At 47.1% G+C, this 26637-nt stretch overlaps 1 protein-coding gene across 1 annotated transcript in view; it reads left to right on the top strand.

The window, feature by feature from the left end:
• Positions 1 to 25401, top strand: part of RNFT2 (ring finger protein, transmembrane 2) — a 65108-nt gene extending 39707 nt beyond the window's left edge. The window contains exons 8-11 of the mRNA XM_055405211.2: positions 16037 to 16186; positions 17673 to 17738; positions 17877 to 17978; positions 22125 to 25401. Coding sequence (XP_055261186.1) covers positions 16037 to 16186; positions 17673 to 17738; positions 17877 to 17978; positions 22125 to 22259 — 453 coding nt within the window. The 3' untranslated portion in view covers positions 22260 to 25401. The remainder of the gene's footprint in view (positions 1 to 16036; positions 16187 to 17672; positions 17739 to 17876; positions 17979 to 22124) is intronic.
• The last annotated feature ends 1236 nt before the right edge of the window (positions 25402 to 26637 follow it).

The raw sequence follows: 26637 nt of genomic DNA, 5'->3' as shown, positions 1-26637 counted from the left end.
CAGTTTCATACAGCTTTCAGTTAAACTTTGGAAAACGTAGGTTTGTAGGTTTTTCCAAACATTTGTCTAGCTACTCCAAGTCTTGGGTACAAGCTCCATTGTGGTTTAGTCACTAAGTTGTGTCAGACTTTTGTGACCCCATGGACTGTAGCCTGCCAGGCTCCTGTGTCCCTAGGATTTCCCAGGCAAGAATACTGGAGTGGGTTGCCATTTCCTTACATTGAGAGAACAAGCTCCATACATTGAGAGAACAATCTCTGCAAAAACTTTGTTCATCTAACTTGTAAGAAACATTAACTTGTAAAAAACATACATTTTCTCCATGGGAAACAAACTTCTGTGAATGGCCTTCATGTTATTCATGTTTATATATTTATTTATTTTTAATTTTTTGGTTGTGCCACGCAGCATGTGGGATCTTAGTTCCCCAACCAGGGATCAAATCCAGGCCCCCTGCATTGCAAGTGCAGAGTCCTATCTACTGGACCACTAGGGAAGTTCCCTTACTCGCCTTTAGAATACAGAAATTTGTGCAGCTTAAGGTAGCTTAGAAGAGCAGTATTACAGATCTCTTCAATAATAATACATGCATTGCACTTAAAATATATCTTCCATTCAATGAAAGAACATAGTGCATAGTATTTCCTTCTTGTGACAGGAAATTATGTGTTCTGTGTGTTTGTAAACAACAAAGACTCATGTACCCAGCTTAAAAAGTAGAAAATTACTCATGGCTTAGAAACTCCCTCTGCCCATCTAGATTCTATCCATCTCCCTTCCTCCCTTTGTGCATGAGAAACCAGAGTTTTGTGGTTACCACTACCTCATTTTCCTTGAGTCTGCTTTTCTGTAGTTTTAATGTCTCCTTCCTTGCTGAGCTGTTATTAAAGCCAGGAGGAAGGGATTTTCCTCATGGTCCAGTGGTTTAGAATCCTCCTTGCAATGCAAAGGACACAGGTTTTATCCCTGGTCAGGGAACTAAGATCCCACATGCTGTGAGGCAGCGAAGCCCATGCATTGCAACTACCAAAGCCCAAGCAGCCAGAGCCCACGTGCCACAACTACTGAAACCTGTGCATCCTAGAGCCCATGCTCTGCAATGTGAGAAGCTCTGCAAAGAGAGGCCCGTCTCCACAACTAGAGAAAGCCCATGTGCAGCAACAAACCCAGCACAAAAATACTAATAAATAAAATAATATAAAAACAAAAGACTGGAGCAGCATAAACATGTATAACTTCCTCCCTTCCACACCTAATTTCTTATCAAGTTCCTCCTCCTGCCCTCTCTCTGTTACCAAGCAAGGGCTCTGCTGGTTGGGAAACCAGCACATCAAACTTGTCAGTACTGTGAGCAAACTTAGAATTAATAGGCTCTGTGTGAGCACCAGAAGGGTTTTGCTGTGAATAGAGTTATGTGTACCAAGAGGCTTGGACTTCTTAGAAAGTAAATAAAGCCCAAACTTAAGCCCAAATGAGCCTGAGTTTGAATCAGGACTGCCCACCAGCCTAAGCCAACAATTCTTTGCATCCACCCTAAAAACATTTCTTGTGTATCTGTTGTATGACAGGCACTGCATAGGTATGAGAATGCAACGGTGAATGAAACGACAGGGTCAGTGCTTTCATTGAGTTGGGAAGAGCACCATCAAACAAACACAGGCATAAAGCTTCAACCTGCAGTAAGCACTAAGGAGAAAATAACACAGGAGTCATGGAGGATTCATTTAGGAAGTTGGGAAGGGCTTTCTGTGTGGAAATGATATTGGAGCTGAAGCTGGTACTGCCTTGCCATCTGATTTCAGTTAAATTCAGTTTTCTCATCTGCAGAATGGAGCTGGTAATGACCCCCTCACAGCTCTGCTCTTGGTAATGACAGTGACTCAGTGCCTGGCTTAGCACAGCCACTCAGTAAATGTCATCTCCCTCCCTCCCTGTCATCCTAGGCAGTGGATGCTGCTGGAGAGCAAATGGTGAGCAGTAAATGATGGAAAATCTGCTGCTGGCAAGGGAGTTGAGCTACCCTCCAAGAGGCGCTCTCACTGGCCTGTCTTTGACTGCCTTTGATGGCTGACCTAAGAGGGAAGGAGACAGGTGAGAAGGGTATATTGTCCATGGTTAACAGGAAAGCATCCCCTTTTGTTGCGGAAGGTAGTGTAGAGTAATACAAAATCTGTGCTGTAGAATCAAATCCTGGCTCCGCCACAAGTCATTTCACCCCTCTGATCCTTCTGACTTACCCACAAACTAGCCCATATACTCTAATACCTTTTTCATGGGTTTGGCATGTGGAACTGTGACTTTTAATATAAAGTACCCAGTGCATGGTGGTCACCCAGCAAGTGTGGTGGTGATCACTGTTTCCACCAGAGCAAGAAGGAACTGGGATAAAGGAGTGGATGTTTGTGGTGCAGCTAGAGAGAGTCAAAGGGTTAAAGTCCTTGTTCCAACCCTTTCCTAGCTGGGTAACTTGGGGCAGGTGTCCCTTACCCCTCTGAGCCTCAGTTCCCTAGACTGTCAGACAGCTAAGAATAGAAGTTCTTTCACTGAGCGGCTGTGAAATCACGCGTGCAAGTCGCCTTGGACTGCTCCTGACCTCAAGTTCTGGAGAGCTGCTGCAGTCTCTCCCTGCTAGACACGTGGCCTCAGTGGTGACAGGTTCAAATAAGTGGGCAGGAAAAGTTGCAGCAAGAGTGGAAAAGGTAGCTTTGCCCTTCTGAAACAGCCACCTCCTTTGTCCCCGAAGGCTGAAGAGCCAGGAGCTGGGGGGCTTGCTTGGTACTGATGGCAGGGTGCCCAGAGACCCTGGCAAGGAGCCGGCGCGCAGACCTGGGCAGCCAGGGGCGCGGGGCTGTGACCTCATCGGCCGGCGCCGTCCCGCGGGGCCATGAGATCATGAGATGCCAGCGCTTGCCGTGGAGTCGATTTGTTGGGAGCACGGGGACAGCCGGCCGCCCGTTGCGGTGATCTCATCCGGGCCCGGGGGAGGAGGAGACAGGCGGCCCCACTCTCCCGCTCCACCGGGAGGGGGATTGATGGCCTCCGCCGCCACCGATGACGTCACCGGCAGCGCTTGTTGCCGGGTAACGCGCGGCCGCCTGCCTCTGGCCCCGCCCCTTCGAACCCCCCACCCCCACCCCCCACCCCCGTCGCCCTCCCATCCTCTATATCCAACCTGGCTCACTCTTCTTTCTTTTTTTATTTATTGAGGCATAACTTACATATTGTAAAGGAGTCTAATTATAAGTGTACACGCTCGATGAGTTTTTACATATGTATGTATCCATATGTAAAATATGTATATGTATATCCATATGTTTCAAGATATCACCAGTGCTCTCCAACAGAAATATAGTACAAGTCACATAAGCAATTTCCAATTTCCAAGTAGTCACATTAAGCAAGCAAAAAGGAATAAGTGACATCAGTTCTAATAATATATTTAACACAGTATGTGCAAATTATTATCATTTAAACATGTAATCAATATAAAAAAATTTAATGAGCTATTTTACCTTATTGTTGTTTTTCTAAGACTTTGAAATTCCTTTGTATTTCATACTTTCAGTACATCTCAGTACAAATTTAGCCACATTTAAAGTGCTCAATAGCCACACATGGCGACTGGCTACTGTATTGGGTGGCAGAGATATAAAACGCTTCCAGCACCCAAAAATCTATTTCATTCTCTATTCTGGTCAGAACCACTACAGGTCCCTTACCCCCCACTCAGAGACTCTGTTCCCTAGACTTCAAACAGCTAAGAATAGAAGTTCTTTCAGATAAAGGACCTCTTATCTGAATCTCATCCTCACTCTTTGGTTTTCCACCCTCCCACACACCTTGTATCTTTTCTTTCTCTCTCCCCTCTCATCTCTTAACTTCTTAACTTAGAGTCTCCTCTTAGAGCTCAAAGCACAAGATGGGAAGTCAGACTGGTTTTAAACCTGGCTCTACCCCTGTCTAGCACATGGGACCCCTTCAGAGCCTCTGTTTCCTCACCTGCTAACTGGGACTGGTAAGAACAGTGTCCATCTCCTAGGGTTGTCAGAATTGGGGGCCACATGCAGGTACAAAGTGTTCCCAGAGAAACTTTCATCACCAAACTGAGCTGGCCCTCGATCTTTTTTGCTGCTAGTTTCTTGTCTCTTCCCTCCTGTACATATCTCATTAGCTTAGTCTCCCACACTTTATTCTTGCCTCCCCTGCGTTGAGATTTATCATCTGAGAAATGGAACTGGGTCATAGCTACCCTACCAGGAGGGCATTTGATGTACAACTCTTGGCCTATGATATGTGCTTAATAATGGGATTACTTTCTCTTCCTTGGCCTCCTCTGTCCTGGTCTCTCCTTCCTGGGTGCCCTTTTTCTTCTGACCTCTAACTCTGTCATTCCTCCCCGCTCTTCTTTTGGGCACATCCCCTATTTCCTCTCCTGTGTCTCTCCCCTTTCCCACCCCGTACATTTCTCTCTAGCCTTCTTTCTAGTCCCAGTCCCCTCAACACCTCTTGCTCCCAGCACTGCAGGCCAGGCTGTTCTGAAAGCAGTTACCAAGCTCTTTCCCCACGTGGCCCTAAGCTTTCTGAAGTCTGAGCTGGCCCTCCTGCCCCTTAGCCAATGGGCACAGCACTTCAGAGGTCAATGGTGTGGCTGTTTTGTCCTGAAGGGCTCTTTCAGCTGCGGTCCGCCCAGTGCAGCCAGCAATCATAACAGACCCGCAGGATGCCTTCCCAAGAAAACAAGTCTTTGTTTTCAGCCCTTCTCACTGGCCCAGCCCACCCATTTTGGAGCAGGAAGCATGGTCCTGTCCCTTGAGGCAGCCCAGAGCTAACTAGCAGTCCAGGGCAACAGAAGCAAATGAGGGCAATCACCGAGAGTCTGGACACAGTTACTGTTTATTTTCCCCACATTAAAGGAGGGCTGTGCAACGAGGACTCCCTTTGGCCCTGTACTAACTTAATCAGAGAAGCTTTCGGCCTCTTTTCCTGCCTCTCCCGTCTCTATGGCGGAAGCACCTCTCCTACCTGTGGTCCTGTTGCGGCTGTCAGTTCTGGCACCCCACCCACTGCCTGCCCCATGTGACCAATTTATCCAAGGCTTGCTGTTCAGGTTGGTAAATGGGCTCAGGGAGTAACAGGGCCTCTCTTTCTGTTGAAGCTAGGCTATGTGAATGTTGGCTTGGGGCTGCCAGTGGCCATCTTTCCTACCAAGTAGAGGTATCCAGAACTTTCTAGCTGTGTCCCCTGGGGCAGGTTACCAATTCTGTGGGTCTCACATTCCTTGTCTGTAGAATGGTAGCATTTATAGCACCTACCTCAAAAGCGTTGTGCAGGGAGTGGGTGCCTAGCACATAGTAAGAGCTCAGTCATTGTTTCTTCTGCGTTACATGCTTTCCTCATGGTGCTCTTGTGCCAAACCCAGTAGTCACTGGACAGCCCCTTTTTCTCGCTCCTGGCCTCAGTAGTTTCAAGCATTTCCTTATACACAGTCCCTTGGTTCCTAGCATCTATGATTTCAGGGTTCTCTATGAGCCACACCTGTGGAAAACCTAGCTATTTGAACCACAGGATTATTTAGCCCACCTATTCATCTGTTCATTCATTCATTCAACAAACATTTGTTGATCACCTACCAAGTTCCAGACTCTTTGTATTAGTTAGAATTGGGATACGCCAGTAACAGCAAAAAAAAAAGGAGAAAAAAAAAGTTTAAATTTAAGAAGAGTTTATTTCTCCCCGTGTTAAGTCCAAAGGTAAGCGATCCAAACCTGGTAGTGTGACACCTTCCAGGTTACTACTTTACCAATCCTGGGATGTGGGACACTTCCTCATGACCCAGGATGGCAGCTGGACCACCAGCCATCACATCTAAGTCCAAGATAGCCAGATGGAGGAAGAGGGGACAAATAAGGTGAAAGTTTCTTTGAAGTTATCACATGACACTTATATCTTAGTTCCACTGAAAAGTCAGCTGGATGCAGGAGAGAAGCTGGGAAGTGTAGTCTTTGCTTGAGATATCATCTAGCTAAAATATTTATGACTCTAGTACTAAGGAAGAAGGAAAGAACGAATGTGAGGTGACAGCCAGCAATTAGGAACACACACTAGGTAAGCATAGGGGAAAGATGGTGAACAGGATATAGTTCTCAGCACTCATGAAGTTCACAGCCTATCAAAGAAACAGATGGTGATAATACTAGTAGTAGTCAAGGTTATTGAATACTTACTCTATTCCAGGTGCTTCCTGGGCTTTCTCAAACATTTTAGACTTCGGACCTCTTTACACTTTTAAAAAATATTGAAGACCCTACAGAGTTTCCATGTATGGATTATTGTTATGACCTAGGTAACCATAATAGAAATTAAAATCAGTTCACTACAATAAAAATTAAAACCAAGAACTTTTACAGTATTTACTAATTAACTTAATAATCAACCCATTACATGTTAACATAAAAACATTCTAAAGACAAGTATCCTTTTAATTACTGAGAAAAAGGGCATTTTTTTTTTTTTTAGTATTTTCATAGATTATTATCTGGCTTAATAGAAGATACTTGTGTTCTCATATTCATAGCAAATCACATCACAATGAGTCCACAATGATCAGATTTGTGTTCTTCAAAGAACATTCTAGAAAGAAGAGCAGGTATTGCTCTTCTTGTGGCAGTGTGGCTGACTTTTGAAAACAGGATCTTGGAGTGTTAACATACCAAGCCAACAAACATCACCAGCCATCCACACATCAGACTTACCCAAGAGAGTTGGCCTTAGGGGTGGTCAGCACCCAAGATGGTTATGACTTATCTCTCTTTAGCCCTTAGTCTTAAATGAACTTCATTTAGCTGGCAGCAAGCAGTAGTAGTAATAATAATCGCCAGCTTTTAATATTGTGCTATGTCACACCTTGTTTTAATATCTTTGCATGTTACTTATTTTTCTGACGAGAGGGGATTTATAAAGTGGCCTCTGGAACCAGCCTGCCTGGATTCAAATTCCGTCTCTGCCACCTACCAGCTGTGTGACTTTGAGCAAGTGACTTAACCTCTCTGTGCCCTGGTTTACTCTTCTGTAACATGAGGATGATGATGTCTTCTATCTCATAGCTTGTTGTGAGGATTAAACTAATTAATGCAAAGTGCTTAGTATAATACCTGGCAAGTAATAACCCTCAATGTATATATTTGTTATTAACATCAAAACCCTTTTGAAGGACCTTATCTGCAGTCTATAGATGAAGACACGGAGGCGCATTATTAATTCAACAGATGTGAACTGAGCACCCTCTATATTCTTCAAAAAGAAATGATAATACCAAAAAGACACAGAGCCCCCATATTTCAGGTGTGTGTATTCTCATAACAAAGAAATACAGTCTGTGTTGGGGTTGAGTGCAAAAAAGAAAAATGAAAAGCTGAATACAGACAATCAGGAGTATGGTGGTGCAGTAGGAAGTACAGAGGTGCTATTTTATATACATTGTTCGGGGTCCTTACTGAGGAGATGACATGTGTGCCAAGACCCAAGGGAAGTGAGGGAGCCAGTTAGTTGGCAGACGTCAGGAGGAAGGGTGCTCTGGGGAGAGGGAAGAGCAAGTGCAAAGGCTCTAAGGTAGGACTGTGCTTGATTTTTGTTTTTGAGAATCAAGCACATCAGACATGTGAGCTGGGAGCCAGTCTTATAGGATCTGGTAGGTAGGAGGGAGCATCAGTTGTCACTCCAAGAGAGTGGCATTGGCAGGTTTGAGTTCAGAGATGATTTGATCTGCCTTGTGTTTGAGAAGCTTGTTTTGGATACTGTGCAAAGAATAAGCATAGTGGGACAAGGGCAGTAGCCATTAGGGAGCTGTTTATAGGAGGATTTGTAGATGGATTGGATGGTGGTTATGAGAGAAAGGAGAGTCAAGGATGATTGCGAGGGTTTGGGAGAGAGAGACAGGTAGTCAGCACTGAAAGGAGGGAAGGAGCGAGGCAGAGAGGGAGGATGGATGCTCTTATATCTCTTCTTATAAGGACACTAATCCCATTCGCGAGGGCTCCATCCTCATGAAGCCCTTCATCCTCCTGAAGGGCTCCATGCTCATAACCTAATTACCTCTCAAAAGACCCCTTTCTCCTGATACCATCATACTGGGGGTAAGGGCTTCAGAGTAAAAATTTTGTGGGGACACATTCAATCCATAGCACTGGCTGAGTATCCTTCAGTTCAGTTCAGTCGCTCAGTCGTGTCCGACTCTTTGCAACCCCATGAATCACAGCACGCCAGGCCTCCCTGTCCATCACCAACTCCTGGAGTTCACTCAAACTCATGTCCATCGAGTCAGTAATGCCATCCAGCCATCTCATTCTCTGTCGTCCCCTTCTCCTCCTGCCCTCAATCTTTCCCAGCATCAGAGTCTTTTCCAGTAAGTCAACTCTTCACATGAGGTGGCCAAAGTATTGGAGTTTCAGCTTTAGCATCAGTCCTTCCAATGAACACCCAGGATTGATCTCCTCTAGAATGGACTGGTTGGATCTCCTTGCAGTCCAAGGGACTCTCAAGAGTCTTCTCCAGCACCACAGTTCAAAAGCATCAATTCTTCAGCGATCAGCTTTCTTCATAGTCCAAGTCTGTTGTTCTTTCTTTTTTTTCCTTTCTTTTGTTCTCAAACAACCACCATTTCATTATTTCCTGTGATTCTGTGGGTCAGGAGTTCAGCCAGGACACACTGAAGACAGCTGATCCTCATGTGAGGTACAGTGAGTCTGGACCATGTAAGATGGCTTTTTCACTCACGGGTCTGATGGCTAAGCTGGCACGGGTGGGATGAATTGTCAGGGTCCTATGGTTGCTGCCTCAGTTCTCCCTGTTATCTGGGTTCCTTGCTTCTCCTCCATGTAGTCTTGCTCAGAGCCTGTCCCTCAGCACATGGCGTCTGCATGTAGTCTACCTTTGGGTTTTTCATAATGTGGTGCTGGAGGAAGACAGGCAAGCGAGGGGCAGGCTCTGACGGCTACCAGGTCTCATGGGGCCTGGGCGTCCCAGGTAGCACCACTGAACCTCTGGTTCAGTCCTATTCTTTGGAACCTGGGGTGCCCCGTGTCTGAAAGAAGGTGACAGTGGTAGTGCCCACATCCCCAGGTCATCATGAGGCTCTTTCCTGGCTCTCATCATGCACTGGGCCCTTTCTGGGTACCTGTATTTTAGGTTCATATGCTCAGTCCTCTCAATCATTTTGGTGTATTGGAGCCAACTTGCACAGGCTTGTGAGAGCTGATGGTTACATCTTCAGGAAATTTGCAAATAGTCCTTAAACCCTAGGTAGCTTGAAATTGGCCTGGTGGGAGTATTTACACCAGAGAAATTGGAAACGTACATATCGGGGCCCTTTTTTTTTTTTTTTGGTTGTTTTCCACTGTGTGTGTTTGTTTTCAAGCCCACTTACAGATGAGTAAACTGAGGCTCAGAGAAGTTTAATTATTGCCCTAAGTCAACGAATTTAGTAGGCAGCATATTTGACCTTGGAGCCCCAAATTGCGTGCCCTTAACCACTGTGCTGTCCTACTTCTGTAGATGAGAAAAATGTTTATGAAAGGAATTCGTGAACAGGTAAAGTTGCATAATTATTCATTATTAATTCTGATGCAGAAAAAAATCTCCTTTCCGTGTCTGTCTATTCTTTATGTCTTTGTACCTTTATGCTGCTAACAACTCTCTGCTTATGTCTCCGTCCCCTTCCTCTTCATCCCTGTAATCCTTCACATCGCCTTTCCTAGGTGTGTTTCTCCAGAGTGCTCTTTCTCCGTTCCTTTCTTCGGCTTCTCGGTACCCACTTGCCTTCACTTCCCACCCGCTTCCAGAGTCAGCTCTCTGTTGTTTCCTAGCTTCCCAGTTCACTTGTAGTCCTTCCCTCCCCCCTCCAAGCAGTAAGAAAGTCAGAACCGAATCCGCCATCTCCATCTCGACAGTTACCGCCCCCTTTATCAGAATCCCAGCAGCAAACTCTCCATGCCCAAGTTCTGCAGCAATTGCTACTGTTCCCCCTTCACGGGTGACAGGGAGGCCAGACGGCTCATAATCTGATCGTTTTCCTTGTTCTCTGACACCCTGGAGAAACCACACATTCCATTTGGTGGTCGTCAGAAATAACACGCTTAAGCAACCTGGAATTATAAAACTGCTTAATTAGAGAGAGATGGTTTCACTGGGATATGCCCAGTTCTCCCCGGTGGTTCTATCTCCTTCTCCAAGTGCCTCCCCCTACCCCGCCAGCAGCTAATTGCTACCTTTAGCTCTCTCTCTCCCTTTATTTTTTTTTCTGTGACATCAGGGTTTGCTTATAAAGAAAAGTACTCTCTTCCATGTTCCAATTCTGTTTCTCCATCAGCAAACTCTAGACATTGATCTGAGTAATAAGAGTGGAAATCTTGTGCTTCCAAAGTGTCTAGCTCTTAAGTAAGCACCTACTTTGTGCTGCGTGCTGGTGATATGACCAGGAGCCAAATTATCGTCATGCTGATGGGGCTTACAATCCAAAGGAAGAGAGAGATAGTTTTTTAAATATTGTGAGAGGTGATCTAAAAGAGTGATATAAAGGGTGTAACAGGAGCACCTAATTAAGTAGTTGGGGACGAGTCCTCATAGGAGGTGACAGCTAGCTGAGACACAGAAGATATACAGGTGTTAGCTCAGCAAAGAGTATGGGACCAGACATCCATCTGCAGAGAAGGAGCTTAGTCTTCACAGCAAAGCACCTGAAAGAAGGGCCCAAAAGCTGTTCCCTGAGTCTGCCCTGAAATTCTGGGGATATGTTGGGAGCCCCCAGACTTGACTTATCTAGCTTCTGATGTGTAGATCAGGGGTCAGTAAACCACAAACTGTATTCAAATATGCCCCGACACCTGTTTTGGTAGATAAAATTTTACAGCCTTGCCTATTTGTTTGTCTGTTGTCAATAGCTGAGGGGTATAGTGGTGACAGAGGCTGTATGACCTCCAAGCCAAAGTAGTCACTATCTGGCCCGTGGCAGAAGAAAAAAGTCGCTGATCTTTGTTCTGGATTCACTCATTAGGCCAGTGGGAAGTGTGGGACCAGGGGACCAACCCTAAGCCAGTGGAGCCTGAGAATTGGGGGAATCCAAAGACAATGACAACAGAACAGAAATAGCAAGGTAGCTGGCAATAGGATCTGACTCTAGGCTGTGTGGTTCCTGAGGCCGCACTCTTACCCACCAAGTCAGACTGGTGGTACAAGATCAGCCTGAGAGGGGACAGGAGGGTCTGTCCCCCAGAGCCAGCCAGATGCCAGCTGGCAAGGGTTTCCAGAGACACAGGGACATAAGACCTTTCATGAGGTGGTCATATCCTCACCCATCATGGGGCCAGGTGGACAGAACAGGAGGCTTCCCAGCAAGATATCCAAAGACTGACTATCTTTTCCATCACCTCTGGGCTTCTGCAACACCTTCTTCCCTCATCGTGCTCACATTACTGCACTGTCCTTCTTCCACTTATCCATTGAAAGAGAGCTTCTCAAACTTAAACCTGCACACCCATCACCTGGGAACCTTGTTAAGTTACAGATGGTTCTGGGCTTCAGTAGGTCTGGAGTGAGGTTCTGATTCTGCAAGGTCAGACATGGGGTGAACGGTAGTGACTGGATGCCCGTCCTCGGTCCTTAGCAGATGTGGGTATATCCACTTCAAGGGGTCCCCTTGCGAGTGACCTGTACCCAGGTCATCAAGACAGAATATACCAACATGAATATAAAGTCTCTATCCATAGCCTTTTACATCATCCATTTGTGGATACACAACATGTTTTCATAACCTTTTTCTCCCTCTAATTTAAACACATCATATGCTCAGTACTGAAAAAATTGGAAAAGACAGAAAACCACAACGAAAATGAGTAGTTTCTGCATTCTGTGGCTTTTCCACTTGGAACTATAATATGAGCATTTCCCTGAATCAATAGCTATCTTTTGCCAGGATTATTTCTTTTTTAATTTTTTATTTTGGAATAATTTTCAACTCAGAGCAAAGTTGCAAAAATAGTGCAGAGTTCCCATGTACCCGTCGCCTAGCTTCCCCTAATGTTACATTTAATATAATCATAGTTCAGTTAGCAAAGCCAAGAAATTAAGATCTGTTCCCTCACTAGTAGCTAAACTGCAGACCTTGTCACATTTTGCTCATTGTCCCACAGATGTCTTTTTCCTGATCTAAGGACCAAATCTGAGATTCCACATTGCATTAGTCACATCTCCCTAGTCTTGGCTTAGATGTTAAAGAATCTTCCTGCAATGCAGGAGACCCAGATTCAGTCCCTGAGTCAGTAAGATCCCCTGAAGAAGGGAATGGCTACTCACTCTTGAAGAATTCCATGGACAGAGGAACCTGGCAGGCTATGGTCCATGGGGTCGCAAAGAGTAGAACATGACTGAGCAACTTTCACTCACCTTCTTCTCTAGTCTAACAATTCCTTGGTCTTTTCTTGGTCTTTCCTGAACGTCATGCTTTTGAACAATGCCGGATAGTTATCTTGTAGAATGTTCCTCAGTTTGGATTTGTCTTTTGTTTTCTCATGATTCAATTGAGGTTCTAAGTTTTTGACCAGAATACACAAGAGTGATACTGTGTTCTTCTCAGTGCATCATATCAGGGGTTTAGGCTTAAGTGATTTATTACTGGGGATGTTAACCTTAATTAACCTTGGTTAAGGCAATATGTGCTGGATTTCTTCACTGCAAAGTCAATCATTTTCAGGATGGTATTTGACTGGCTGTCTGTATGGCCTTGCTTTATCGATCTCTGTCATGACCAGACCCTCTTTGTACACATTTACTTTGTCACCTGTTTTTTTTTTGCTCTGTTACAATGAATGCTGCAGTGGCCATTCTTACTGACATATCTATTAACCCAAATCCCTGATTTATTAGGATAAATTCCTAGAAGTAGAATTGCTGGAACAAAAATTATTCACTTTTTAAAAAACATTTATTTATGTATTTATTTATTTGGCTGCATGGGGTCTTAGTTGGTATCTTTGGTCTTCACTGTGGCACGAGGAATCTTTAGTTGAGGAATCTTTAGTTGAGAACTCTTAGTTGAGACATGTGGGATCTACTAATAGTTCCCTGACCAGGTATCAAACCAGGGCCCCCTGCATTGGGAATGCAGGATCTTAACCACTGGACCACCTGGGAAGTCCCTACTCATATTTTTAAGGCCGTGCATGCTTGGGGCAGAGCTGTTTGTTTCTGTTTGTTTCTTTCAGTTGGCTTTATTGAGGTGTAGAACATTGTATATCTGTACAACAAAACAGATAGATTTGAAGCACACATTTCAGTGAGTTTTAGCAAATGTATCCACACAAATAACCACCACCCCATCACTATCAGTTCAGTTCAGTTCAGTCGCTTAGTCATGTCCGACTCTTTGCAACCCCATGAATTGCAGCACGCCAGGCCTCCCTGTCCATTACCAATTCCCAGAGTCCACCCAAACCCATGTCCATCGAGTCGATGATGCCATCCAACCATCTCATCCTCTGTCATCCCCTTCTCCTCCTGCCCTTAATCTTTCCCAGCATCAGGGTCTTTTCCAATGAGTCAGCTCTTCGCATCAGGTGGCCAAAGTGTTGGAGTTTCAGCTTCAACATCAGTCCTTCCAATGAACACCCAGGACTGATCTCCTTTAGGATGGACTGGTTGGATCTCCTTGCAGTCCAAGGGACTCTCAAGAGTCTTCTCCAACACTGCAGTTCAAAAGCATCAATTCTTTGGTGCTCAGCTTTCTTGATAGTCCAACCTTCACATCCATACATGACCACTGGAAAAACCATAGCCTTGACTAAACAGACCTTCGTTGGCAAAGTAGTTGTCTCTGCTTTTTAATATGGTGTCTAGGTTGGTCATAACTTTCCTTACAAGGAGTAAGTGTCTTTTAATTTCATTGCTGCAATCTCCATCTGCAGTGATTTTGGAGCCCAGAAAAAGTGAGCCACTTTTTCCACTGTTTCCCCATCTATCTGCCATGAAGTGATGGGACCGGATGCCATGATCTTTGTTTTCTGAATGTTGAGCTTTAAGCCAACTTTTTCACTCTCCTCTTTCACTTTCATCAAGAGGCTCTTTAGTTCTTCTTTGCTTCTGCCATAAGGGTGGTGTCATCTGCATATCTGAGGTTATTGATATTTCTCCCGGCAGTCTTGATTCCAGCTTGTGCTTCTTCCAGCCCGGCGTTTCTCGTGACGTACTCTGCATATAAGTTAAATAAGCAGGGTGACAATATACAGCCTTGACGTACTCCTTTTCCTATTTGGAACCAGTCTGTTGTTCCATGTCCAGTTCTAACTGTTGCTTCCTGACCTGCATACAGGTTTCTCAAGAGGCAGGTCAGGTGGTCTGGTATTCCCATCTCTTTCAGAATGTTCCACAGTTTATTGTGATCCACACAGTCAAAGGCTTTGGCATAGTCAATAAAGCAGAAATAGATGTTTTTCTGGAACTCTCTTGCTTTTTCCATGATCCAGCGGATGTTGGCAATTTGATCTCTGGTGCCTCTGCCTTTTCTGAAACCAACTTGAACATCTGGAAGTTCACGGTTCATGTATTGCTGAAGCATGGCTTGGAGAATTTTAAGCATTATTTTACTAGCATGTGAGATGAGTGCAGTTGTGTGGTAGTTTGAGCATTCTTTGGCATTGCCTTTCTTTGGGATTGGAATGAAACTGACCTTTTCCATCACTTATACAATATAAAATTTTATATAGACAATCAGAAATTTCTTTCATTCCCCCAAAATCCTTGATGCCCGTTTACAGTCCGTCCTCCCCCATCTCTCCGCAGGCAACCACTGATCTTGTTTCCATCATTGCAGTTTACCATGGCCTATTCTAGATCTTCATGTAAATCACAATGACACAATATGTACTCTTTTGTATCTGTCTCCTTTGATTGGCTAGAATGTGTGAGACTCATCCAGGCTGTTGTGTATCATAAACATTTGTTCCTTTTTTATTGCTGAGTAATACCCTGTTGTATAAATATACCACAATTTGTTTATCCATTCTTCCATGGATGGACGTTTGGGCTGTTTCCAGTTTGGCAATATTATGGATAAAGCTGCTATGAACATTTACCTGTGAATGGACATATATTTTCCTTTCTCTTGGGTGCACACCTGAGAGTGGAATTTCTGGGTCCTGAAAGAGGTTTCTGTTTAACTTCATTGAACACAGCAGGGTAGGTTATTTTCATGTCCATTTTTTTTTTCTTCTTTTTTTTTTTCATGTCCATTTTATAGCACAGGCCCCAGAGAGCTGAGGGACTTGAATAAAAGCCAAGAGAGGAAGAGAAAGAGAACCCTAGATACTTTTCCTGTTTATTTCCTTTAATCTTCACAGCCACCTAGAAGGTAGCAGTTGCAATTCCCATTCTGTAGATGATGATGGTGAGGCTTATGAACATGTAGCTCGTGAACATGAGGTTCTGAGTCCCCCCAACCTGAGACCCCACCCCTGAGTCCATGTTCTTTCCCCACATGCGATCCTGCCTCCTTGGAGACAGTAGGCAGGGGAGCTGGGCCATCTTTTCCCCTCCTCTTCTCTGCCTATCCTTCTCTGCTTCCCGTGGTCCACCCTGCCCCTGCCACTGAGGGCAGTTGCCTGCGAAGCTGGGCCCAGCCCCCTAGAGATGAGCGTGATCTGTGTGCAGGCCAGTGACTGTTGCCCCACGATCCGCTTGGAGCCCTCAAAGCCACAGCAGGCACCAGGGAGTGACTCCCACTCCAACCTTCTACCAAAGGTGTCCAGTTTCTGCCTCCCTGAAAGGCGATCCTCAGAGCGTTGATCTCCTGGGCTGGTGGGCAGCGGGCAGGGGCCTCGTCTCCCCGGCCACATCGCAGGCCCATTAGGAGCAGGCCTGAGTGCTTTCCAGAGCTGATTAATGGGCTGGCTGTGACCTGGAATGTCATTACTCCCTGGGCTGGAGGGCCCCCCAGCTGGGTCCTTTGGGTCTTTACTGCTGATAATAATTGATGCTTTCTGTGTGGTTGCAGGGAAAGTTCTATCTGGTCATCGAGGAGCTGAGCCAGCTGTTCCGATCCCTCGTTCCCATCCAGCTATGGTATAAATACATCATGGGTGATGATTCCTCCAACAGCTACTTCCTGGGAGGGGTCCTGATCGTCCTCTACAGCCTCTGCAAGGTGAGGTGGCCTGGGGGGCTAAAGGGCTGGCCTGATGACGACCCATTCACCAGCTGAACCTGGTAGGTGGTGGGGGGTGGGTAAGTGAGGAACCTGGATAAACACCCTAATGTCTTTCTGTTTAACTGATAAATAAATTCATATAATACGAAATTATTTTATCATTTTATAGTGAACAGTTCAGTGGCATTTAGAAGATTCTCAATGTTGTGTCACCACCACCACTGTCTAGTTCCAGGATAATGTCCACAAAGAAAGGTAGCTCAGTAGTAAAGAACCTTCCTGCCAGTGCAGGAGACACAGGTTTGATCCCTGGGTCGGGAAGGTCCCCTGGAGGAGGAAATGGCAATCTTCTTCAGTATTCTTGTCTGGGAAATCTCCTGGACAGAGGAACCTGGTGGGTCACAGTCCATGAAGTCACAAAGAGTTGAACATGACTTAGCAACTAAACAACAGCAGCAACTTATGAAGCATCCCTCTTCATTCTTCTATCAGCCACTGGCCACCACAGGTCTTCTTTCTGAAGACTCTCTGGATTTACCTTTCCTGGGCATTTTCACGTAAATGGAATCATACACTCTGTGATCTTTAGTGTCTGGCTTCTTTCACTTACGGTCATTTCTGAGATTCTGCCACATTATACCATATGTCAGTACTTCCCTGCATTTATAGGTACAGCCTTCCTAATTTCTTGCCCATAAAACTGACTATATGCCAACCTTTCTCATTGTCTTCTTCACAACAAGCCTTCCAGATCTATTCCATTATCATGTCAATGTTATGGGAAGTGTACTGAGGTCCAGAGAGAAGTAACTTGTCCAGCATCACTCAGCTGGAGATCACAGAACGAGCATCAAACCCAGGCAGGCTGCCTCCAGAGTCTGGAGATCTCAACCCACCAACAGCACGGCCATGGCATTTGTTTTCTGTTCCTCTTAAATTGCACATGCTCAACTCTGCAAATCAGTATAGGGCACTCCCCTTTTCATCGTTAGTGCAGAGTCAGATTCCCCACTCCCCAACAATAAACGCATCCTCCTTTTTCTTTTTCCATATCTATTTCTGGCTTTAGAGAATCCTGGAAGAATCATGTGTTCCCTTTCCTTAATGCAGGACTAGCCACACAGTCCATGTAGAGTCAACCACTGGGGCTTGTCTTGCCTGCCGATTCTGATCTGCTGGCTGTGACTGACAGGAGTGCTAGATGGAGAAGGATGATCATAGCCTGGCTCAGAAGAGTGATCGATTAGCAATGCCTGCCCTGGGCTTATGGTGGGGGAAGGGGCAGTAGGCATGCCATATATTCATCCCACTGGCAGAGGAGACTGCTGATGGGTAGCAAGACAGAAGCCAAGAAAAACTGGTGGGAATGGGGAGTTTCAAATGGGAGGATGTACCCTGCAGATGTTCAAAGATGAGCCCGTGGTGAGAAAGATCCTGAACCATCCTTGGATAGTTTGTAGCCATCCACTCACTCTCCTTTCAGTCCTTCGACATTTGTGGCCGTGTGGGCGGAGTCAGGAAGGCCCTGAAGCTTCTCTGCACCTCTCAGGTGAGTTGGCTTCTGATGGGCCTCACTGAGCTCATAGGAACCAGGAGCTGGGAACAGACCACACTGCTTCTGAGGGTACCTCTCCAGCAAGGGGCCATAGCTGTGTTTGTGCCTTTCTCCCTCCCCTCTGTCAAGCAGAATTACGGAGTCCGGGCCACGGGGCAGCAGTGCACAGAAGCTGGTGACATCTGTGCCATCTGCCAGGCTGAGTTCCGAGAGCCTCTGGTCCTCATGTGCCAGGTGAGCAGGGCTGGGCGGAACCACTGGAGACGGGCATGGGACCGCAGGTCCCAACTCCATGCAGGAGTTCCAGGTGCCTGTCCTCTGGCCAAACCTCAGGGGTTCTGGGCTGGGTCTCTGGGAGAAGTGTGGTGAAACCTGGAGTCTGTCAGACCCAAGTATAAAACTCAGTTCTGCCTTTTCCCAGCTGGCTGCCCTGGGGCAGGTTACTTCACCACTCCGAGCCTTGGTTTCATCAGTAAAATGTAAAAAATGCACACTTTGGTATGGTACAGTGTCAGAATGTTCTGCATGTGAATCTCAGCAGGTGTGTGGACCCCAAGTGGCTCAGTCCATCTCCCTAAACCTTGGTTGTTTCCATTTATAAAACAGGTATCATAATAGTGCCTACTTTATTTAATCATAAGAGCTATTCTTATGATCAAATGAAATCATCCCTGGAAAGAGCTAAATTTGAAATATTCAGCCCTAAAACTTTATACTATTACAGTTATTAGTATCTTTATACTAATGAAGCCAACTCACTACCACTTGTTTTCATTATTAGTTACGAGTCACCAACTCATAGTACTGGTCAGTTACTTTTAGCTGCCTAAACTTATCCCTTCTCCTCCTCCCCCAACCCTCCCCCTCCCCCTCCCCTTCCTGACATGGGGGCGGGCTAAGATGTCAATTTAGCAAATGTGTATGAGTCAAAGCATCCTATCAGATACCGGGGAGGGGAGGCAAGGGGCACACAGGCCCTGTCCCCTTCTCTAGAAGCACACAGTCCCCCTGGAAACAGGCACATACATAAATAACTATGAAACAAGGCAGGCAGTGATAAGTGCTGTGTAAGAGAGATTCATGCAGCATCCCAGGGGACCGGGCCAGAACACGGTGAGTTGGAGGTTGAGAAGGCTTTGGGGGAGCCGTAGCCTGCAGACTGAAAGGAATGGAAGAGCACACGGCTCTCCCCCTCTCCCCTTGCCCCCACCACTCAGGGGTAGGAGTACAAGAGGTGGGGGCCTTTTATGTCACCGACAAAATTTTTTTGTTTTTGCTGTTTGGGGATGTTTAAGAGGTTCATTTTTAATTTTTAATTGTATTTATTTTTTAAATTGAAAATAAATTTGTGTGACTCAAACATTCAAAAAGGAGATGAAGAAGTCATGATGATCAAATGCAGTGTGGGACCTGATACAGAGAGAAGACAGGAGAGAAAAACTAGTGTCATAAAATCCGAAGAGAGGCTACAGTCTAGTCCGTGGTCATGCCTCTGTGTGGGTTTCCTTCTTGGCTTTGACACATCGACCATGGTGATGCAAGAGGATGGTACTGGGGGAGACTGAAACTGGGGGAGGGGTATCCAGGAACTTTGCAGACTTCCCTGGTAGCTCAGCTACCACCTGCAATGCAGGAGACCCTGATTTGATTCCTGGGTCAAAAGACCCCCTGGAGAACGGATAGGCTACCCACTCCAGTATTCTTGGGCTTCCCTGGTGGCTCAGTCAGTAAAGAATCCACCTGCAATGCAGGAGACGTGGGTTTGATCCCTGGGATGGGAAGACCCCCTGGAGGAAGGCATGGAAACCCACTCCATTATTCATGCCTAGAGAATCCCCAGAGGCACCTGCTGTGCTGCAGTCCATGGGGTCACAAAGAGTTGGACATGACTGAACGACTAAGCACAGCACAGTACAAGATTATTTCAACATAAAAAGTTCATTAAAAAGATATTCTAAAGACACAAAAAGGGAAGTGATGACAGGGCTCCTTCACTTATCCCTAGCTCCCTAGGCCCCTAAATACCCACACAGGCAACCATTGTTGCCACTTCCCTTTATATCTTTCCAGAGATGCTCTGAAAAGTTTAAATACACAACACACACCATGAACATATCATTTCCCAAAAGACCTAACTTGTGGCCCATTCTTTCCAAGCTGCATTCTGCATCATTTCTTTTTGATTTGAAACTGCCTGAAGAGATTGCTCCTTATTTGCATAACCTCCCATTTTATGGATTGACCATCTTTGTTCAACCATCCTCCCATTGATGGGTCTTTAGTGGTTCATAATCTTTTGTTACGACAAGTATGGTTGTCAGGAGGGGTCAGGGATAGGGAGATCTGTAGCACCTACCTGGACTCATTGTGTTGATTAAATGAGTTGATTCAGGTGATACATCTAGAACTACACCTGGCACATGGTCAGGGTTCCATAAACATTAGCTCTCATTGGCACATATTCCATTTCACAAGTTCTTAGTAGGAATGTATCCTACTGTATTCCCAGGAATGTATCCTAATGTATTCCCAGTAATAGTGGAATTGCTGGGTCAGAGGGTATGCAGTCTGACGATACTGCTAAATCGCCCTCCATAGAGGAGTGTATCTGTGCTCCCAGTGAGGAGTGTGCCGTGCCCTCTTGCTTCGCCCCCCTCACCAACACACTACATTATCAAGCCTTTCCTGAGCCTCGCCAGTCTGACAGGTGACAAACGCTATCTTGGTGCAGTTTTCATTTGCATTTGTCTAATTATGAGAGCAGATGAGCATCTTCTCATATGCTTCAGAGCCATCTGTATTTCCTTCTCGGTAGCAGTGATGATTTGAACATGATGTCAAGGTGAAAGATTTTCTTCTTCCTTAACGGCAGTCTCTCCAAGCCTTAGTCTGCGTGTCTCTCTCGCATTCTTCTCCCGGTCCCACTATGGATTAGTGGTACCCACCACTGGATTAGAATTGGTGGGAGAGGTTGGACAAGACACTGCCATCCCAGAGCTAGGAGCAGTGGCCACACCCAGTGCTGGTTGAAGCCCACATACCTGGCCGGGCCCAGCGCATGCCTCAGTCTTGCTCTGCTCCTGTGAGCTGGGCTTAGAAGGACAAGGACAAAGATGCCTTCCACAGGGAAAAGGGCCTCAGTAATTCCTAAATGCACCGGATGAATGAGCAAATGGATGAATGAGTCACGTGTTACATCCTCATTAAAGGCTTCCCTGATTCTGTTTCCCCAGACTGGCCAGCACCCCTAGCTATGCAGCCTCCAGATCCTATGTTTTTCCTTAGGAGCACTTATCCCAGTTGTCAGCTAGATGGCTAATTGGGCAACTGGTTAGGTAAGGTCTGTCTCCTCTTTGCCAGATTGTAAGCCACTTGGGAGCGGTGACCATGTCCGTCTTAGTGTAACCACAGTACTGACTCAGTAAACATTGGCTGGATGGAAGGAATGGGATGGTTGAAGAGATGGATGGATGGATGGGTGGATGGGACAGATAAATGGATAGAGCATCTCCTGAGGGCAGGGTGGCACACCCCCCGCCCCAGGATATCTCTCCCAAGTCCACACTCCAGGAGACATAGCCAAGGAACGATTAACCATCCAGCCCCGCCTGCGATCCCCCACCGACCACAAACTGACCTGATGCTACACATCCCAGCCTGGAAGGACCCCTCTGCCCCCTCCCTCTGTAGACACGCCTTTGTTTCTCTAGATGAAGGAGGCAGTCCTGGGTCATGAACTCCAGCCCAGCCCCTGGGGTCCTATGTGCTTTGAATCTCTTAATTTGGCACTAGATTCTGTCCTGTCTGAATCTCTGAGAAGGATGCTGTGAGCTCCTGGAGGCCAGGGACCAGGTCTTCATCCTCCTGGTATCTCTAGAATCTTCCACCTAACCTGCCTGGGAAGGCATTCATTTGTCAGAGTGCAGGCCAGGGCTAGGCAGTGGGGCTACAGCAGCAGCAGTCACTGCCCTCGTGCAGCTGCCGGGCCTGCTGACCCCTGGATCCTGCACTTCAGACCATGGTGAGAATTTGGGCACGGCCTTCAGGGCTCTGCATGGCCTCCTCACCTCCTCTCCCCTACTACCCTACACCCTGTAGCCACTTTGAGCATCTGGAGATTCTCAAACACTTCCCCATCTCAGGAGGTTTGCACAGCTGTTCCCTTCAGCCTGGAATGCTCTAGCCCCACCCCTTCTCTTCCCCCAGTTAACCCCTAAACATCCTTCAGACTTCAACACAAGCATCACCCCACCTCCAGGAAGCGTCCCTTGACTACTCAGGGCAGAAATTGACTGTCTTGTTCGCTACTGGGTCCGAGGCGGGCATGGGGTGAGTGCTGGGGGAAGAGACCCCGGTGGTTCTGATTGCTGTCCCCCGCAGCATGTGTTCTGTGAGGAGTGCCTCTGCCTCTGGCTGGACCGCGAGCGCACCTGCCCGCTCTGCCGCTCGGTTGCCGTGGACACCCTGCGCTGCTGGAAGGATGGGGCCACTTCGGCACACTTCCAGGTGTACTAGGGCTGAAGACTGTGGCGCCGGGGCTCCCAGGGACACCGGGGAGATGACGGAGGGTCAGCGGTGCCGGGACCCCCTCCGGGAGCTTCCTGGAAAACGGCCCTGGGCTCCGCCTGTCCCCCGTCCTGCCTCCCTCCATCCAGCCCCGTCCCCCACCCGCCCCGCCCTCACCCTCCTCTCCTGTTCATTCGCATCCTTCGCCTCCACATGGGGACGCCTTCTCACTCACACGTGGTCTCCTCCGAGGTCAGTCTCCCTCCTCCCTCCGAGTCAAAGAACTGATAATGGACCAGGTTCTACCTGTTGGCGATCATAACCCTGATGCTGCAGACTGGCCAGACGCCTTTCAATGCTGCCTCCCCACCAGAGCCGCAGGTCTGCAGATGAGAATCACTGTGAAGTACTTTTCAAATGCAAATACTGGGCCCCACCTCATACCTACAGGAACGTCTTGTATCAGAACCCTCAGAGTGAGCCAGGCACAGTCTCGAACTTTCAGCCCAGATGACCTCCTGTAACGCTCACAGCCGCCCCAAGGTGGAGGTACTGTTGTGTCCTCCGTTCCAGAGATGAATAAACTGAGCTCAGAGCTCCGTGTGGAAACTTTCCCAGGTCACCCGGTGAGCAGTGATGGACCAAGCTTCCAACCCCGGCCTGCCTGGCATTGGAGCCTGCCTCTTAAGCACACACTGACGTGCTGCTCAGACACTGCAGGCATGGGGCCCCGCAGTCATTTTCAAAGCGCAGGTGATTCTGACATCATCGGTGACTCGAGTATGTAGTGTGTTTCATTTGGACTGCGTTGAGGATGCTAATAGCGAATGCCGGCTCTAGAAATCTAGTCGTGATTGGGTTCACAGAAAATTTTGGTCCTTAAAGTTGCTGTTTAGCTGGATTCCCACCAGGATGCTCAGTTGTGATTGGGTATCTTCCAAGTGGCGCAGCGATAAATAATCCATCTGCCAATGCAGGAGACATGGGTTCAATCCCTGAGTAGGGAAGATCCCTGAAGTAGGAAATGGCAACCCCCTCTAGTATTCTTGCCTGGGAAGTCCCATGGACGGAGGAGCCTGGAGGGCTATAGTCCATGGGGTTGCAAAAGAGTCAGACACAACTGATAGAGCACAGCACATGGCACATCAAGAAAGGCCAGTTCTGGAGACTTCCCCAGAGGCAGTGGTTAAGACTCTGTGCTCCCAATGCAGGGGGCCTGGGTTTGATCCCTGCTCAGAGCCCTAAGATCCCACATGCCATGGGACGTGACCTAAAAGTGAAAAAATAGAAAGCTGGCTCTGATCCAGATGCAGGTGTTACTGGGTGTCCCCTACTGTCTTTATTTCTCTTCTCCTTTTGTCCTGTCCTTCATTTAAGTCTCAGGCTTGTCAACAGCTCCTGTGGCCAATGCCTTCTCCCCTGGTAGCCTTCAGAGCAAAAGGCAAGATCCTTCTTATGGATTTTTTTTCCGCAAGCCAGTATGCTGGCAGAGAGCACAGCAGTGATCCGTGTTTCCTGGAATGTCTCTACCAGAGCTCCTAATCTCTGGAACACAAGCTCTCCACCCATGAGACCCTCCCGCTCTGAAATCTGGGAGAAGGCACAAGTGGTCCCTTGGAAGCCACTGGAATCTTGCCTGGCCTACCCGCCCTCCCAGTGCTATTCTCTCACTGTCAACCTCAGCAGCACAGGTTAGTGCCAACAGCATTAGAGAGAGCAATCTGGGTGGCTACTGAGCAGATTAGCAAGAAAGCCCCGAGAGAAATGGGAGCCTTGCTGCCACCTCACCCTCAGCCAGGATTCTCATGCCCATCCCATCCCCAAGAGATTCTGGACATTCACCCCTTTTGTGCTATCAAGTCAGGACCTTTCCTTTGCCTGACATCCCTGGCTCTTTCCTGGTACCCAGCAAGACATCCCTTCCAGGGCAGCGTGGCATCTTTCAAGCTCTGTTACTATGGCAATGGCAGTGATGTTAACAATCCCACTTGCCTGGATAATCAAGTCAGAAGGGGAAGTGGGGCCAGGCGGATTTGGCTGCTCTGCCCCCTCCCCCTTCACTCCCGCCCCCACCCTGCCACCTTGAGGAAGAACTGAAGGGACACACCAGGAGCTTCTACAGCTGATTTTTATCAGAAGGATCATCCTGCCTGCAGATGCCATCAAAGAAGCATGAGAAAATGCCACTGAAGACTACTTATTAATGTGCCAGCGTGTGATGGAGCAGACAGAGCAGTCTGCTGGGAGTCAGGCCTGGAATTCTGATTTCAGACTCCGCATGGCTTTGGGAAGTCACTTTACCTCCCTGTAGCCATCTCCAGGGTGACAAAGCCTAGTGAATTATCTACGGGAACCAGGGAAACCAGCAATGTAGATTACTGATGAATACCCCAACCATTTTGTCAATTACACTCATGCCACCAAAAAAAAAAATTGAACACTCTGCAAATAATGAGCCGTGTCTCAGACACTATAAAGAGTGTCACATGCGGGGGACACTTGGGGCAGGGGCAGGTGGGATGATTTAGTTTAGATTTTATTTATTTATCCCACCCTCTGGCGGAAAGTCATGTTCTGGACGTTTCCTTTTGGGGTGGGAGGATTTAACTTCAGCTCAAGGCGGAGAAACAGTGGCCAGGGGCAGAGGTTTCCAGACATCAAGCTGCATGTTTTTCCTAACATGAGATTTTAGTAAAAGCAGCCAAGAGTCACCATTGGAAAGGAAGAACAATGCCACTCTCTTTTATCCACCTTGGCTCTGCAAACTCATTTGTTAGAGGCAGGGTTAATTGAGTGTCAGGTGGGAGAGTCCTGCTCTTAATATTTTATGATTCACTGGCTAAAGTTCCACGGAGTCCTTGGAAATGGCTCTCCTAATGTAAAAGATCTTGAGCATAATAAATATGAGGTGAAAAAGAGAAAGAAAAAAAAAAAAACACAAGCTTTGGACCTGGATGTCATAGGTTCAGTATCTTCCTAAGGGGAACATGTGAGAAGCATGGGAAGACTTCCAAGCTGCCAAGACTTGGGGTTGGAAATAGGAAATGTAAAGTGAGTCCTGGACTCTTCCAGTATGTTTGCTTTGGGCCAAACAGAGCCGCCTTTGGTGTGTTTAACGTCCCCTTATGTTGCAGTCTGCCAATAAATATGATGTGTTGATAAAAGTTACATCTGGGTTTTGAGTCTCCATTTGCCTCTTGAAGCCAGGTGGACCTGTTTTAGGACAATTTCGATGAGATGTTTTGTTCAGGGGGTGGTTCTCTTGGCAGTTTTTCCCCAGAGTGGATCCCATTGAGTTGCACGTGATTTATTAAGGAAGTGCTCCCAGGAGAAACCAGTAAGGGAATGAGTGAAACGGGAGAGGGAGGAGATGGAGCCCAACAAGAAAGCGACTTTCAGAGAAGTCCCAGCTCAGCTGGGTCCCACGGGGAGCTCTGGAGCATCAGCTGCATCTCAGGGTTGGTCCCACCCTGAGGTTTCTGTGCTCCCAGCCGTGGGCTCATGCAGGAGGTGGGAGGGACTCTCAGGCACTCCACTGAGGCGGCCCCAAGCCTCTGAAAGTGTCAGGTGCCACAGAACACACAAAGGTGCAAGACAGCACCGAGAACTGGTAAGAGGGATCAGAAGGGACCTCGGTGTGGCATCTACAGTGCCCACTGCAGCCTTCACTATAGGCTGAATGACACCAGGTGCACGGGCTGATTCAAGAAGGGTTTTCCCGGACCCCGGATGATGATGGGTATTTAAAATATAAATAGTAGTAGTGACAACTGGTGCCTCTCAGGTCAGCATTAGGAAGCCAGCCACACAACCATCATCAGGCAGAACCTTTTGGTCGCAATTATTGGTAAACCAAGTCAGCTATGTCTTGAACAAAAGGACTTTATTTGGTTCATGTAACAGCATGGGCTTCAGGTACAGTTGGATACAGGGGCTCCAGGGACATTAGAATCACATCTTTCCATCCCTCGGTTCTGTTTTCCTCTGAGATGCTTTGATTTTCAGGCGGCCAGATCCCATGCGTTGGGAAGAGGGCACCCTGAAGCTCTGTGCTCGTGTTCTACCAGCTTCACAACCTCAGCAAAGAGCCCCTGCTTCCCCGAAGCTCCAGCAGGAGTCTTGAGCCTTATTCTCATTAGTTCGTTCCCAAAACAATCATTTTAGCTCTGGGGACTCAGAGTGCTGACCAAGATTGTATTGGGTGTTGCACTCTGGATGTCAGAACAGAGTTGGGTGGGAAAGGAAGTCCATCCCTCCAAATCTTAGGGACTGAGAGTGGGGAGGCAGTGGGTCCCAAAGAAGAGAGGACCTATTATCTAGAAAAACAACCTGTCCTCAACCTACCATTCTTAGGAAGAAACTAGAACTTGGTCTCTTGGTACGACTC

The sequence above is a fragment of the Moschus berezovskii genome, chromosome 19 (assembly GCF_049115385.1).
Source record: "Moschus berezovskii isolate FMDL1 chromosome 19, NW_MosBer_1.0, whole genome shotgun sequence".
Classification (NCBI taxonomy): Eukaryota; Metazoa; Chordata; class Mammalia; order Artiodactyla; family Moschidae; genus Moschus; species Moschus berezovskii.
This window is presented reverse-complemented; position numbering and strand designations above follow the sequence as displayed.